The sequence below is a fragment of the Bos mutus genome, chromosome 4 (assembly GCF_027580195.1).
Source record: "Bos mutus isolate GX-2022 chromosome 4, NWIPB_WYAK_1.1, whole genome shotgun sequence".
NCBI classification, from domain to species: domain Eukaryota; kingdom Metazoa; phylum Chordata; class Mammalia; order Artiodactyla; family Bovidae; genus Bos; species Bos mutus.
Window position 1 is genome coordinate 52,666,608 of NC_091620.1, and position 14,317 is coordinate 52,680,924.

Sequence of the window (14,317 nt, forward strand, 5' to 3'; positions counted from 1 at the left end):
CTGTTGGATAACAAGGAGACAGCAGTAATTACAATTCATAGATGCTCCTGAAATAAATCTCATCTAGAAACTAATTTCAAAGTTAACTGCTACACACTTTGCATCTGAATTAGTTAAGGACCTGACTTGTTTTATCTGCTGTCTTTATTAGCAGAGGCACAGATAAGCTCTCACATAACCAAAAGGGCCCATCTGAGTGCAGAAGAAAAGCAATGGCCCAAGATAACTGACCAAATGGATGATGAACTTTAAAGCCATTGACTGTGGAGGAAGGGGAAGTGGCCATAGTTCCAGGCAACTGGAAGTTCTGGGTAGAAGAGGTGGTGCCTAGAAGGAGAAGGGGAGCAACTTAATGGGAAGGGCTGTGGACTCCAGAAGCAAGTTCCAGGTTCTCAGACCATGCCCCCGGAGGCCTGGCATCCTTCACGAACCTGTTACAAACTGAACTGCATCCTCCAAAACTTCCCATGCTCAACTCCTAACTCCATACCTCAGAAAGCAACCTTACTTACGAATAGAGTTGTTGCAGATATAAGTTCAGATGAGGTCCTACTGAAGTATGGTGGACCTTTAATCCAATGTGACTAGTATCCTTATAAAAAGGAGAAATTTGGACACAGACATATACACAGTGAGGATGCTGTATGAAGTCAGATTAGGGTGATGCTTCTACAAGTCAAGAAATGCTGAAGATTGCCAGCAAACCACCAGAAGGTAGGGGAGAGGTGTGGACAGGTTCTCCCTCACAACCCTCAGAAGGAACCAACTCTGCCAACACCTTGATCTTGGACTTCTAGCCTCCAGACTGTGAGATAATAAACAGCCACCCAGTTGGTGGTCCTTTATTATGGCAGCCCTAGCAAACTAATACACACTCTGTTACCCTGGAACTTTGCAGGAGTTTATGTTGATGGAAAAAGAGCTGAGAATAAAAATAGAGTCAACAGTTCCTTGTCATATAAATGGGGTCGTCATTTACTCTGACCTTGACATAGGTCATTTGTTGCCACTGACTAAGTCCTGTTTTCAAGAACAAGACATTCAGCTGCATTTCCCTGTCACATGGAGACAGAATTATTGAAGGAACCTGGCATTTCCAGGTCACAAGGGTGGGAAGAGCTGGTTTCTTTCTTAAGTGGCATCCTTTCCTCTAACGGAGCTTCTATGGCTTTAAAATAAAGACACTTGGCATAGATGGCACCAGCCATTCTGATGATTTTTTTTAATTTGGTAAAATACCTATTAACATAAAATTTACCATTTTAGTAATTTTTAAGTGTACAGTTCAGTCGTGTTAAGCAAATTCAGTATGTTGTGTGACCAGTCTCCAGAACTCTTTTATCATCTTGCAAACCTTAAACTCAGTACCCCTTAAACAAAGACTCCCCATTTCCCTTCCCAGCCCTCCAGCACCTGGCAACCACCATTCTACTTTCAGGCTCTATGAGATTGACTACTCTTGGTAATTCATAAAAGTGGAATCAGATAATATTTGACTTTTTTTGAGAGTGACTTATTTCATTTAACATAATGTCCTCAAGGCTCATCTATGTTGTAGCATGTGTCAAGAGTTTCCTTCCTTTATAAGGCTGAATATCCCATTGCTTGGCTATATGTATCATTGATTCATTCATTGATGGATACTTGGCTTGCTTCCACTTTCTGGTTATTATGACTAATGCTAGTATGAATACAGGTGTAAAAAAAATCTCTTTGAGATATTCCACCTTCAACTCTTTTGAGTATATACTCAAAAATAAAATTGTTGGCTTATATGGCTTAATTCTTTTTAATTTTTTGAGAAACCTCCATATTGTTTTCCATATCAGCTGTACCATTTTATATCCCCATCAACAGTGCAGAGGGTTACAATTTCTCCACATCCTTACCGACACTAATTTTCTGTTTTCTTGATAACCATCCTGATGGGTGTGAGGTGGTATGTCACGGTTTTGTGTTTATTTTAAAGAGTGAGTTTATCCACGAAATGGATAAATGAAGAAAACGCTTAACTGATTGGGTTTGCCAAAGATTCCAGGCATAAAATATTTCCCCTTTCATACATTTTCTATGTTGTGGCCAATGCTCGCATTTATTAATGAAACACAAGATAGAAGAGGCCCTGGGACATTAATTTCAGTACTTTTTTATTGTATGTTTGATGTATTTAGAGACAATTCCAAGGGCAAGCACTGGATGGGAAAGTTATCTGGTTTGCAGATATTTGTACAAAAGGCTATTAAGACGACACAGTCAGTTCCCACTGCAGGAAACAGCAAGGTTCTTCTTTTTTATTATTCCCTGCCCCTACAATTTTCCAGCTCGCACATTCAACTCCTCACGACATGACTGCAAACATATACGTATTCATTCCCACCAGAAATCCGCACGGGACATCTTGGGACGTTCGGATTCGATCAGATAAAGCACGTTTGACACAAACCACAGGAGACGAGCTGGGACTTAAGACCACGTGGAATGAAAGGCCACAACCACAGGGAAGCACAGGCAGTGCTGGGCGGGGCGACCTGCCGCCCCGCCCCCATCCGCCTCGGCCCCGCCCCGCCTCGGGAAAGCTCAGCTGAAGACCTTCCCCAGAGATGACTGGACTTCTCCTCAGTGAAGAATGCAGTCGGCGGTTTTTTAACAGATACTCTGGCCCCACCTAGCTTTCCTGCTGGGCTGGGCAGAACTGTGTAACAACTGTACCCGCTTGGGATAATAGCAGGGCGCAAAGGAGTTTGCCTCATTGATAATTATTTTTTACACCTAATAATCCATCCCAAAGTGAAGGAACTTCACTGCTAATATCTAATAGGCACACACTTGCTCTGTTAGCTTATAAGAATGACTCTTTCTAAAAATAACGCTGTCTTATGTTACTGGGCACTAAAGAATCAACGTAATTTCAAATATGCCCTTATTCTACTTAAAATTCCAGACCATCTCCAAGGATGAAGGAGTAGTACTTCTGCTTTGCTAATTTACTTTTACTGGAGCTTCTGCTCCTCCTTAGTTAGAGTGGTAAATCCCATCTACTAGCCAAGACTAACTAGCTTATGTTTGGTTATGGGGTGTGAGAACAGGGGAGAGAGTCTGTCCTTCAAGGCCACGTCTTCTTTCTGCACAAGGTGTGTAACGGATACACAAATGGTATTTTAGGAAGCTATTTACACACTGACCTTTAAACATTAATTTTCATAGTTCACCTTGCATATATTCGTTTTCCCTTTAGAAAATCAATCCCTGGTCAAGAAATTATCCACGTAATGATAAGCATTTTTCAAAAACAGAGTCTGTTAGGAGCATTTAAAAACAAACATCTCCCTCAGCAAGTGTCCTCAAAATCCAACTGCATATTTCAAACTGTTACTGTCACTAGAAGTGAACATCCACATCAGCAGATTCTTTGCTCTCTTCTTGTCTTTCCCCACGCATCCCAACGCACAAAGAATCTGTCTACTGCTATTCAAGCTTTAACTGTACACCTCTGTACAAGTCTGGATGCACAACATCCCAGCCTCTAACTTCCGCCAGGAAAGGGCTGACCCGCCCTCTAGTGGTAAGACATTGGCATCACAATTGTGATAATAGCATTAACCCACACAACTCTTCGTTATAGTTGGCCTTTTTCTGGGTTACTGGACTAAGGTCAATGTCCTTAACAGAAGTGGTCATTGTTTCCCACTGCACAATGGCTGGGTAGTGGCAGAAGGTTGGCTGGGTTATCCGTGACCTTTGCTTGGCCCATAATAATGAAAGCTGGGCCTCTGGGTAATTTATTCTCACTAGACTTCTTTTGCTCAAACCCCTAATCACCTTGGGTACCTCAGACATGCCAGGTCTGATGAAATGTTTCTATGACAGGGGAAGGAGAGACCACGTGGTAGAATTTTATAGTGGCTTTTTGCATCATCTTGTTTTAAATAACCACTCCGCAGGTGGGCTTGGGAGGGGATGAGGTGCCTGTGTCATCCTCAAGCCTTGCCCTTCTCCACTCAACAGCTGTAGACAGACGCTCTCAGAATGGACATGCCACCTAAGAGGAGACCCTAAGCTCTCACTGAAAGCCCAGGCCAAACCCAGACAAAATTCAGCAACCACAAGCTGCTGTGAACGATCGCTGTTAGTTTTTTCAGCTCAAATATTGCTCCCATGTCTCATCACTCACAGTGATTTTACATACAGAATTTTTAAAACTTCTGGGCAAAAAACTCACAGTGCTCTTATGCCTACACCCTTAGAGGGGAGCTAGTAGAAAAAAAGGTTTGTTCCAGTAACACCTGTGACCCTCAGTGTCTACATCTGTGTCTGGGGCCCAATTCCTCTACAGCTCTCGTGGCATATGATACATTGCAGCTGGAAAATGAGCCTAACTGGAAGTCACTTCCAAGACTCCTGATACTCATAGTATTTCCATTTGCAAATACCTATCACCAGTGAAGGTGATTAGGCCCAGATGGTACAGGTCAGGCTGGAGAAATGAAGCCGCAGCCCTCCCACCCATCACTATATTAACATGTACACCTCTCCTCCTCATCTCTGCCTCTGTCCATGTCAACAGTGGTTGAGAGTTTCAATAGCTGGAGGTAAGACCCCTGCCACCACCACCACCTGCCCACTTCAGCTACTAGCCTGAAAGTGGCTACTGGGCCATGTGGGGCGTGAAGAATAAAGGGAAAGATCAGGGCAAGCAGGTGCTTTCTCCACAGCTTTGTGGGCTGTAACAGGGTTGGACAGGAAGGGCGGGGGTGGGACTGTCCCCTGGAGCGAAATGCTTCTCCATCCATCTGTCGCCTTCCTGCCCTCCGTCTTCCCTGTGCTGAGCCCATCTGGTCTTCTTCACACGCTCTCCTGAGCTCTGCTGGTAAGTTAGATCCTTCATGCGCCCACAACACGGGAAACAAATCAGTTTAATTAAAGTCTCTGCTGAGATAATGGGGTGGCTGCTCCTATTCCAGCTACTTTAACTGGAATCTAAACAGCCAAAAGTTTCTCCTTTTCCTTCCTTCATTAGCTGAGAAATTTGCAGCTTTGTGGGGTGGAACTCTGCCACAGGGCCATCTAATTAATTCTAAGCTAGATGGCAGTAACTAGGCCCAGAATCATTTCAAGACACAAGCGCATCTACGCGGCAGGTGAGTGGCAGGGACAGCCCCTTGCCTTGTAGGAGATCCACTCCCTGATCACGAGTGTTACCTGTGCAGCCACCCCTGAATCCCTAGGGGGATGGGGGGGCGGGGTGGGAAGGTTCCAGCTCACACAGAAGGTGGAAGCCATCTGTGTGGATCCACCACACACAAGCGCAGTGCACAGGTTCTTTCGGATCAAGAGAATCTAGGTGGAGCTGTGCATGGAGCCAGCAGAGCCCCCTTCATCCCTTCCCACTTGTTTTGCATCTCAGAAGACACAGCTGGGGGCATTCTGCGTTACTGGCCAGCGCTCAGTGTCTCAGTGGAAGCCTCCCTCGGGCACACACACACAAGAGCTCAGGGCCAGACAAACGCCTTTTGTCAACCTGAAAGAAACCGCTACTGAAAGAGTAAGACTTCAAGAGATTTTGCCTTTCCCGCTAACTCGGCGCCATGGAGCCTGTCCTTCACGGCTTTGATGGACTCTAGTCCTCCCAAGAAAAGGCTAATGTGTCCATTGTCACTGAAATACAATAATGGCAGCTTAAACTCCACAATCAGTCATACGATCAGACAACAGGCAAGGGGATACACATTACACTGCAGAAGGAGGGGATCTACGCTGCAGAAGAAGGGGGCGGCGTTGTGAGGTTCAAGGCAGAACACAAGGGGACTGTGACTTTGACGCATCTGAACTTTCTCATTTTACTCGGACAGGAGAGTGGTTTGTTTTGCTGGTAATTTAGTAAGGTGGGAAATTTTAAATAAGAAGGGGAAAGGGAACGTTTACTTCACTTAAAGAACTTAATCTCCGTGTCCACACAGTCATAGAAGAGATCCCCCACTTCGGTGGGGTCCAGGGGGTCACTGCTGGTCAGGATTTCCTCCATGGCTTCCAGGCCTTGCTTCTCTAGTTCCAGCATCGTCTTCCTCAGCTTCTGACCTTGCTCCTGAGAAGGACAAAAAGAGTCGAGGCCACTGGAGTGGATGCTGAAAGCCCCCTGAGGGCCCTCCCCCACTCCATTCAGTGGGCTTCCTGCGGGACTGCCATGGGGTGCTTCTAAAGTCACAATGTGGTGATGTCACTGCTCCGCCCGGAATACTTACAAAGAGTTCCCGCTGCACTCAGGATGCAATCCAGACTCCCGAGTGACAGTGGGAAAGGCCCTCTACAGCCCACAAGGCTCCTGCTTGTCTCACGTCCTGCCTTGCCTCCTGCATCTCCTTTCTGGGCAGCCAGACTGAATTAGCTGCCTTCCTCCAACCCATGATACTCCTTCTTGCCACTGCACAGGCCACCCTGCTCCCTACCAACACTTGGTCGGCTCGTGCCCACCTTCAGAATGCCCTTCCTCTGGGCTCCCCCATCCAATGCCTTTCCTTCTGCCATGGCTGTTCTCTTCCTGTCTCGTGATGGTCTGTCTACTTGCCTGTGTCTCCTGTTAGACCACAATCACCCAGGGAGTAAGAACTAGGTTGATCTCTATGTTCCTCCGTGGGACAGAGGAGGCACTCTCAACAATGCCTTTTGAATGAATAAATGGATCCGTGAGTGGCATGTCTATCCCCAATTTACTATTTCTTCTGAAGGGGTGACATCTCTTCTTCCAAGTGAGAGTCACTCATTCACAGTGGATGACAGTGAGAAGTTTTCGTTTGTCCAGTTACTCCCAGAACAGAGAAACGGATGTCACCATTCATCCACCATCTCCCAGTGCTGCCTTAACTCAAACCAATGGTCATTTCCAAATTTCAAAGTCCACCCAGCCTCATCTATCTCATCTCTTGGAAATTTTGTGTAGGATGCCTCAGAACACACGGGCCTTCCTACCCCTGCCTTCATTTGCCAAATAACCAGAAAACTGTGCATCAGGGAGTGACATTTTCCCCCTATTCGGGTTTACTGTCATCCACCTAAAACATGCACCATCAGCAATCAGGGCAGGCAGCCCTGGCAGAGCTAGTGCAGTGTAGTGGCAGCATTCCGGTTCCAGGGACACATCTGGCAGGTAGCACAAATATCAAATAACTGTGCGACTTCTACATGTCAGGATGGTCATTTCTGGGGCACAGAAGAGCAAGGTCGAGAAACAGTGAGACTACCCTTCTCAGAGATGCTTTCTGAACTCCCTTGGATTTACTGTTGATGTTGTCCTTCTTTATATCCTTCTTAGAAAGCCCACGGTACCAGATGTAAGAGAATAAGCTTACCCAGTCCATGCAAAATGTGTGCACCAATTCCCTATAAGAGATCCCTCTTTTCAAGACAAAATGGAACTTTACAAGTTGTTAATAAATGCCTGGGAAGTAGATGAGCATCTAACAATTATGTTCCTTCCTTCTGTGTCAGCAAAATAGAAGCCTGGGGGGACTTCCCTGGTGGTCCAGTGGTTGAGAATCCCCCTCCCAGTGCAGGGGACGCAGGTTCAATCCCTCGTCAGGGAACTAAGATCCCACATGTCACGGGGCAACTAAGCCCATGTGCCACAACTACTGAGCCTGCACTCCAGAGCCCACATTCCACAACTAGAGAGAACTGTGCAGTGAAGACCAGCCAAAATTGCTTAAAAACATATAGGCTTGGATTTTACTTGAAAGCCTTTCACTAACGGCTGCTATGGGCATATGTTGAATATTTCTCTTGTTTGAACCGATGTAACTTTATAAACCAAAGTTTTGGGTGGAGGAGGGAGGGTTGCACTTTGAAGAAGAACTATTTTACAACTGACAATGTAAAAACTTTTTATGTGAAAAAAATATACAAAACTTAAAATTTACCATTTTAACCATTTTTAAGCATACAGTTCAGTGGCATAAATACATTCACAGTTATGCAACCATCACCACCAACCATCTCCAGGGATTTTTTTGAAGAATCACTTAAAAAAAAAAAAACTATGATTCTGTCTTTAAAGTGCTGCCATAATACAACTTTTTACCTCCAAAAGTATACAAAGAATTTCTGACCACAGAAAACCAGTTCTCCCAACTAGTACTGCACATTTCTGTTATTCCCAGGTGGACAGTAAGTAAAAGAGGGATATTCTTAGGCCACTGCATTTTGAACAACATCAAAAGTGGAGGCTTGCTTTCTCTGGGTTTCAAGAGGCTGGCTGGAACAATTACCACCAGCATTCTAGCGAGGGCCTCGGGAGCCTGGGTTTCTGGAAGCAGACTAGCTGGAGAGGAGGAAAATGATGAGCTTGTTATCCGCTTTCCGGTCTCCTTCCTGGTGACCTCACCCACGCCCAAGCCCCCACTCAGGCTCACCTCGTCACTCTCCAGGACAGCACGGGCCCATTCGTGTGCCTTGTACAGCTCGTGCCGGCGGTCTGGCTTCTCCTGGAACCGAGGCTCCTTTTTGGCAGGGTCGTCGTCCCCAAAACAGGGAGACTGTGCTTTGGGGACCAGTTTTACATCATCGACAAAGATGAAAGGCTTGAATATGGACCTGGAGAGAAAGGAGAGAGCTTCAGCCAAACCAGGTTCAGGGCCTGAGGAGGGCAGACACTCCTGGTTCAGCTCACAGCGGGTGGCAGGCAGGCACCTCCCGAGAGAGAGCACCAACTGCATATTTTAGTGACTATTTTAATAAAACTAGCTGCCGATTATAAGTTGCAAAGTGTTCTATTTACAGCGAGGAGACATCGACACAGACTGGCTTTGTTCTGGGAAGGCCATTTGAGAGCTGCTTTCAGTTCCATGAACACACACGGTGCTTTGAGGAAGGGTGCAATGGGCCACCGATGTGAGTTAGTCTTTCGCCACCATGGTCCACGGAACGAGGCCCCCTGGAAAGGCAGGGTCTGAGACCTCATCTTTTTTTTTTTAGGTTCTACCTTATTTGAAAATGTTTGGAATATCTCTGACAGACTCAAGGAGCGCACAGATGAAGACAGATGACCAAAACAGAACCCCAGGGGCCCCAGAGAGGGCACGCCATAGAAAACAGAAGTCTGGTTGTGTGAGAGGGCAGCCGAGGGCATAGTAGGCGGCTGAAGCAAGAGCTCTTTGATTTGGCTCTTTTGGCACAAGGGGTATAACTTTGGGGACATGACTCTGTATGCGAGTGCCCATGTGTGTGTGCACATGTATGCGTGTGTATACCTGTGCATACCTAGGCACAAGCAACACACCCCTCCAGATGTGCACACACCCCGAAACAGCTGGGTGGGGGTCTGTGGCAACCACAGCTGCCTAAAACAGCAGGGAGAGAGCTTTACTGTCCCAGCTCTGCACCCAGAAAGAACACAGCTTGATCAAAGCAGTGTTCTGGGGGAGCACAGGCACCTCTGGGCCCCAAGGGTGGCCTGTGTTCAATCACACCACAGGGGCACCTGCAAAAGCAATCAGAGATAATGAGACACACCCACACGCAAGTGTATGGCTTCGATTGGGGATATTCTCCATCCTCTTAACTTGGTGCACCTTGACCCACTCTGTGCCTCCAATGGGTGAGAAGTGAGCTGGGAAGTTGAATTCCTGAGCCCCAAGGTCCCTGGGCTATATCCAGTGTGCCACTCATTTTCACATACATCACCATCTGCAAAGCACTGGGAACGCATGACCCTTGCACCCAAACTGTGTCCTTGGACTTGAGCATCAGTATCACTCTCAGGCCCCACCCCCATCCTGCTGACTAGAACCTGCTTGTTAATGTCCCCAGGAGACTGATGACATCCAGGTCTAAGGAGCATGACCAGAGACAACAGTAACCAGTAGCGAACCCTCAGATTAGTTCCCTGAGGTAATCAAGGGAAAAGGACTCAGGTGAGAGAAAGACCGTGATCACAGCATGAAAGATCCGGCTCATGTTAATTTCATTTGACTACTGAAAGCAGCTGCACCCTAAGCTTGTGAAGTGGGTGAAAATGAGTTTAGTTGCTCAGTCGTGTCCGACTCTTTGCGACCCCATGGACTGTATCCTGCCAGGCTTCTCTGTCCATGGGATTCTGCACACAAGAATACTGGAGAGGGTTGCCATGCCCTTCTCCAGGGAATCTTCCTGACCCAGGGATCAAACCTGAGTCTCCTGCATTGCAGGCAGATTCTTCACTGTCTGAGCCACCAGGGAAAGGGGTGGGGCTGGTTAAGTGCTGTTCTCTGCAGGTGATGCAGACATACAGGAAACTGGCTCTGTCCACCAAGAAGTACGAAGCATAGGCACGTGGGCTGGACCTAATTCCACAAGGCTAAGTCCTCCCAAATTCCTTCCCTCCCTGAGATACCAGGAGCTACCTTGTACAGAGGGAACACTCACTACTACTTGCTACTGCCTCCTGAAAATGCAGCGCTTCTCTTCCCTCCTCCTGAATGTCAAGTGGGTGACTGCTGAAAGTGTAAGAAAATAATGCAAAATTTTTAAATGTCTATAGAATTTTGATCCCATGGAGTTGAGCTCTCCAACTGGTCATTTGGTTGAGGGCATTCTGAGGGTTTACTGGAAGAGGATAATGGATGGAGAGGGACAGAAAAGGCAGTGGTAAGGGAGAGTCCAGCAGAGAGACATCTAGACATCTAGAACTAACTGCTTCCGGGCCCCTCTGGTCTCTGTTGTCTAACACAGCAGCCTCACAGCAGGCAAGCACCCTACCCTTTCGGGCCTGACAGCACTCGGGGTTTCCTGAAAAGTCAGTGCGCACACACCATCTTCTAGCAGACTGGAAGCCTCCTGCAGCCTCCTTGGCATGCACTGAGATCTCCTGAGAGACTCTGCAGCCCAGAGCCTGCATAGTTCACACCTCCTCCCTAGGCCTGGCGTCGCACAGAGAGGGTGAGAGCCAGGGCTCCCATGGGCTTGAGCTTGAACTTGGCGGTAAGGCTGGAGCAGGCTCAACCATGGAGAGTCAGAGGATTGGCAACGTCCAGCAGAGCTGCTGAGCCTGGGCTGCCAACGAGACCCCTTGGGACAAGGGTTCTCCCACTTCACACTGGCCCCAGGCCACACAGACGATGCTCACTTCTGTATCCCATACAATCCCCTGAAAGGAACCTCTCTTCTCCACCTCTCCAAAGTCCCAGTGAGAGTAATGTTTCATAGGCAAGCCTGTCATTTAATTTCTGGAACTCGGTGCTTTACTTACTATGCGGCTCAGGACCATCCTGAAACTGGCCCCATGGGGAGAACCATGGTACCGGATCCTCCTGAGCAACTGTCCAGGTCTGCCTGCCTCACCACAGCAGGGCCGGGAATTAGGCTGGACTCCAAATGCAGGTCTGTGTCCCCTCTTGACCTCTGACCAGCTGTGGGGTCCATCATTTTCCTCTCTGTCTCTCAATGGGCTGAAATGATCTCTCCCTTTCAGCTGCTAAAGCTATTGTGCTACTTCTCTTTCTACGTCATGAGGCTTATGAACCTGTGCTTTCAAGAAGTTCACGGTAAGCACAGTTGTGGTCTTCTGCACCCAAGACACAAGATAACAGCAGAGTTAAAAAAAAAAAAAAGTCAAAACCCCCTGCCTGATGGAACCTCAAGCCGGTCCACACTCACTGGCATGTGGAGGTTAGTTTAACATCACTGAGAAAGTGTCTGGTGGCATCTGTAAGACAGAGGGACTATATGTTTATCCCTTCTATCCATCCATTTTAACTTTAAAAATAAGTAAGTTAATAATATGAGGTTTCTAGAATATTCTAAAGCAGCCAAAGTCCTTCAAGAATTTTTTTTCCAAAGTCTATAAGGAACCCAGCATCCTCAGCTGCTAAAAACATGAAGTATATGTTCATCAGGTAGTTGTGCTCACCTGGTCGTGTTAACTCTTTATGACCCCATGGGCTGTAGCCTGCCTGGCTCCTCTGTCCATGGGATTTTCCAGGTAAGAATACTGGAGTGGGGTGTCATTTCCTCCTCCAGGGGATCTTTCTGACCCAAAGACTGAACCTGTGTCTCCTGCATTGGCAGCCGGATTATTTTACCATCAAATGGTTAAAGGGAGATTCTTTTTTGAGACTGAATAAATAAAATTATTGCCATAATAAACCACAATAATATACCAGAATGTGGGAATTATCTATAATTCCATCCTGATCACTTACATCTATAGATCCAGAAAAGGGCAATGTGGAAAACTCAGTGGTTTCCAAATGTTTTGATTTCTTACCAAACATTACAGAAAATCACATTAAAAATACAAGTAGGTGAGAAGATGCTCTGACATTTTCCCAAAAGTGAACCTCAGATGGTAGCTTCTTAAATGACACTTGAATGAATGTATGTTCAGAGAGATGAAATGACTTGATCAAGGCCATATATCCAGCCAGCAGCAAAGCTGAACTGCCATGTGGGTCATGACCACCCCTCCCAGCACACCCAGCCACGGTGGGGCCCAGTTCATCACTCATACTGAGGACCCCAAGAGCAGTTCATGGCTGATTCTGACACAGAACTCTAGTATGACTGGCCAGCTCACATTTCTTACTTCAAACAGGGCTGTGTTCTTACCAATGATGCAGAAACTCCCAGAGTGATGGGCTTAACTTCTGCCCCAGAGTCCCTGGTGGATCTGCTCGCACAAAAACAGCAGCACAAAGGGCCCTGCTTGGATGCATCTGCTAAACTTTAAACCAATCTGATATGGGCCTGGAAGAACCAGTTTCCCTCAACTGCATGTGTCCCTCTGAATGGTTCATCCATGGGTCATTCCAGCTGGGCTGTGAATCACTTAAATCACATACATAGCTAACGCCACATCTGGCTGAGAGCAGAACCTATTTGTGAAGGGCGTTTCCATTTAGAGGGAAAGAAAACTAGTACCTCTGGAGCCTGGGACACCCTTTGGACTGGATCCAGATACCCTGGGAGGTTTTAAAAAGTCAAAACCGTGGGGTGGGAGAGAGGAAAAAGATACTGCTGGGAGAGTTAGGAATGAAATCAAAGGCAGGGCTATTTTACACAAGGTCCTCAGCTGGGTATCGTCCATGCAGGCTGCGGCCCTGTATTTACATAAACCACAGTGTCTATAACATTATCTCCAATAATGAAAAGGTTCACTTGTCACTGACATTTGAACTAACCAGATGAGACAGTCTCAATTGATGCAACGTAGACTCTCAAGCCTAGTACCTACGAGAAGAGGAAGCAAACACCACACACTCGCACACACACACACACACACACACACACACACACACACCCTGTATCCCTTGCATCTCTCCAGTTCCCTGCCATAAAGTGGGTCAAAGACCCTCTTTTCCTAGAACTTCCTCCCTATTTTGTTTTCCAGGCTGAATTACATGGCCTAATGCAATTAAAGAAATGGGTTGGGAAATAGCCTACTAATATTTAAAATGGAAACACTTTTAATTCTTTCCTCCACTTGGTTTATCCTCCTGTATCTTGAATATTTGTGTTTTCTCAGATGTGATAGCTTCTAAGTAGTGGAAGCAATCAGCCCTAATTCATAGTGTCCGCTGATCTCCACAGTGTGAACACACTCACTGGGGCCCTTCTCAAGCCACCCGTGTGACATTACTGAACACAGGGTTGGGCAGACATGACATCATCAGCTCTCACAAACTCCAGCACAGCAATGGAACCTGGAAATTACACTGTCTCAAAATGCGAAGCTACCTCTCTGCTCTTTCCCTTCCCAATCCTTCATACAGATGAAGCTTTAACAGATACTGGCTTCCACGAAGCAAACGGTTAGAACTGGTGCACTAACGCCGATCAGTGTCACTGTATGGATGATCGAGGCACCAGCTGACTCATCAGAATATATTACATGATGGAATTTGCCCACTCAATAAAATTAAAGTTCTTCTGCATCTCCCTCTATCTCTCAAACTCTGGCTTTTGTATCTGCCTCCAATTCTCAAACTTATATAATACCTGGTACAAATCAGGAGGAAGAGAAAAGAGGGAAGGAGGAAGAAAAAAGGGGACTATGAGAACAAGCTATTTTGAGAGAAGGATCTATAATTAATACAGTAAGCAAAGAGCCGAGAAGTGCTGAAGCAGATAGAACAATAGTACGATCATGTCCTTCAGTTTCTAACATTAATTGGGAGGATAAATAACAGTCTTCTTTGATCATAATCTTCTGCAAGGCCACTGCTCCGAAACTATTTCCTGCAAACATCTCTCTAACGTTTGTAGCATTAGCAGAAGCCGGCTAAAATTTCCCTAATTTTATTACCTAAAACCCAAGAGTAGGTAATTATGCTTCCTGCTGACAAAATACAAA

The 14,317-nt window shown here is 46.4% G+C and overlaps 1 protein-coding gene across 3 annotated transcripts in view; it reads right to left on the minus strand.

Annotated features, from left to right (window-relative positions):
* Positions 1 to 2,110: 2,110 nt before the first annotated feature.
* SCRN1 (secernin 1) overlaps positions 2,111 to 14,317 on the minus strand; it is a 66,075-nt gene continuing 53,868 nt past the window's right edge. For all 3 annotated transcript variants that reach the window (XM_070369483.1, XM_070369481.1, XM_070369484.1), the window contains exons 7-8: positions 8,403 to 8,583; positions 2,111 to 6,082 (exon numbers count right to left, since the gene is read on the minus strand). In XM_070369483.1, the coding sequence (XP_070225584.1) occupies positions 5,924 to 6,082; positions 8,403 to 8,583 (340 nt within the window). In that variant the 3' untranslated portion in view covers positions 2,111 to 5,923. The remainder of the gene's footprint in view (positions 6,083 to 8,402; positions 8,584 to 14,317) is intronic.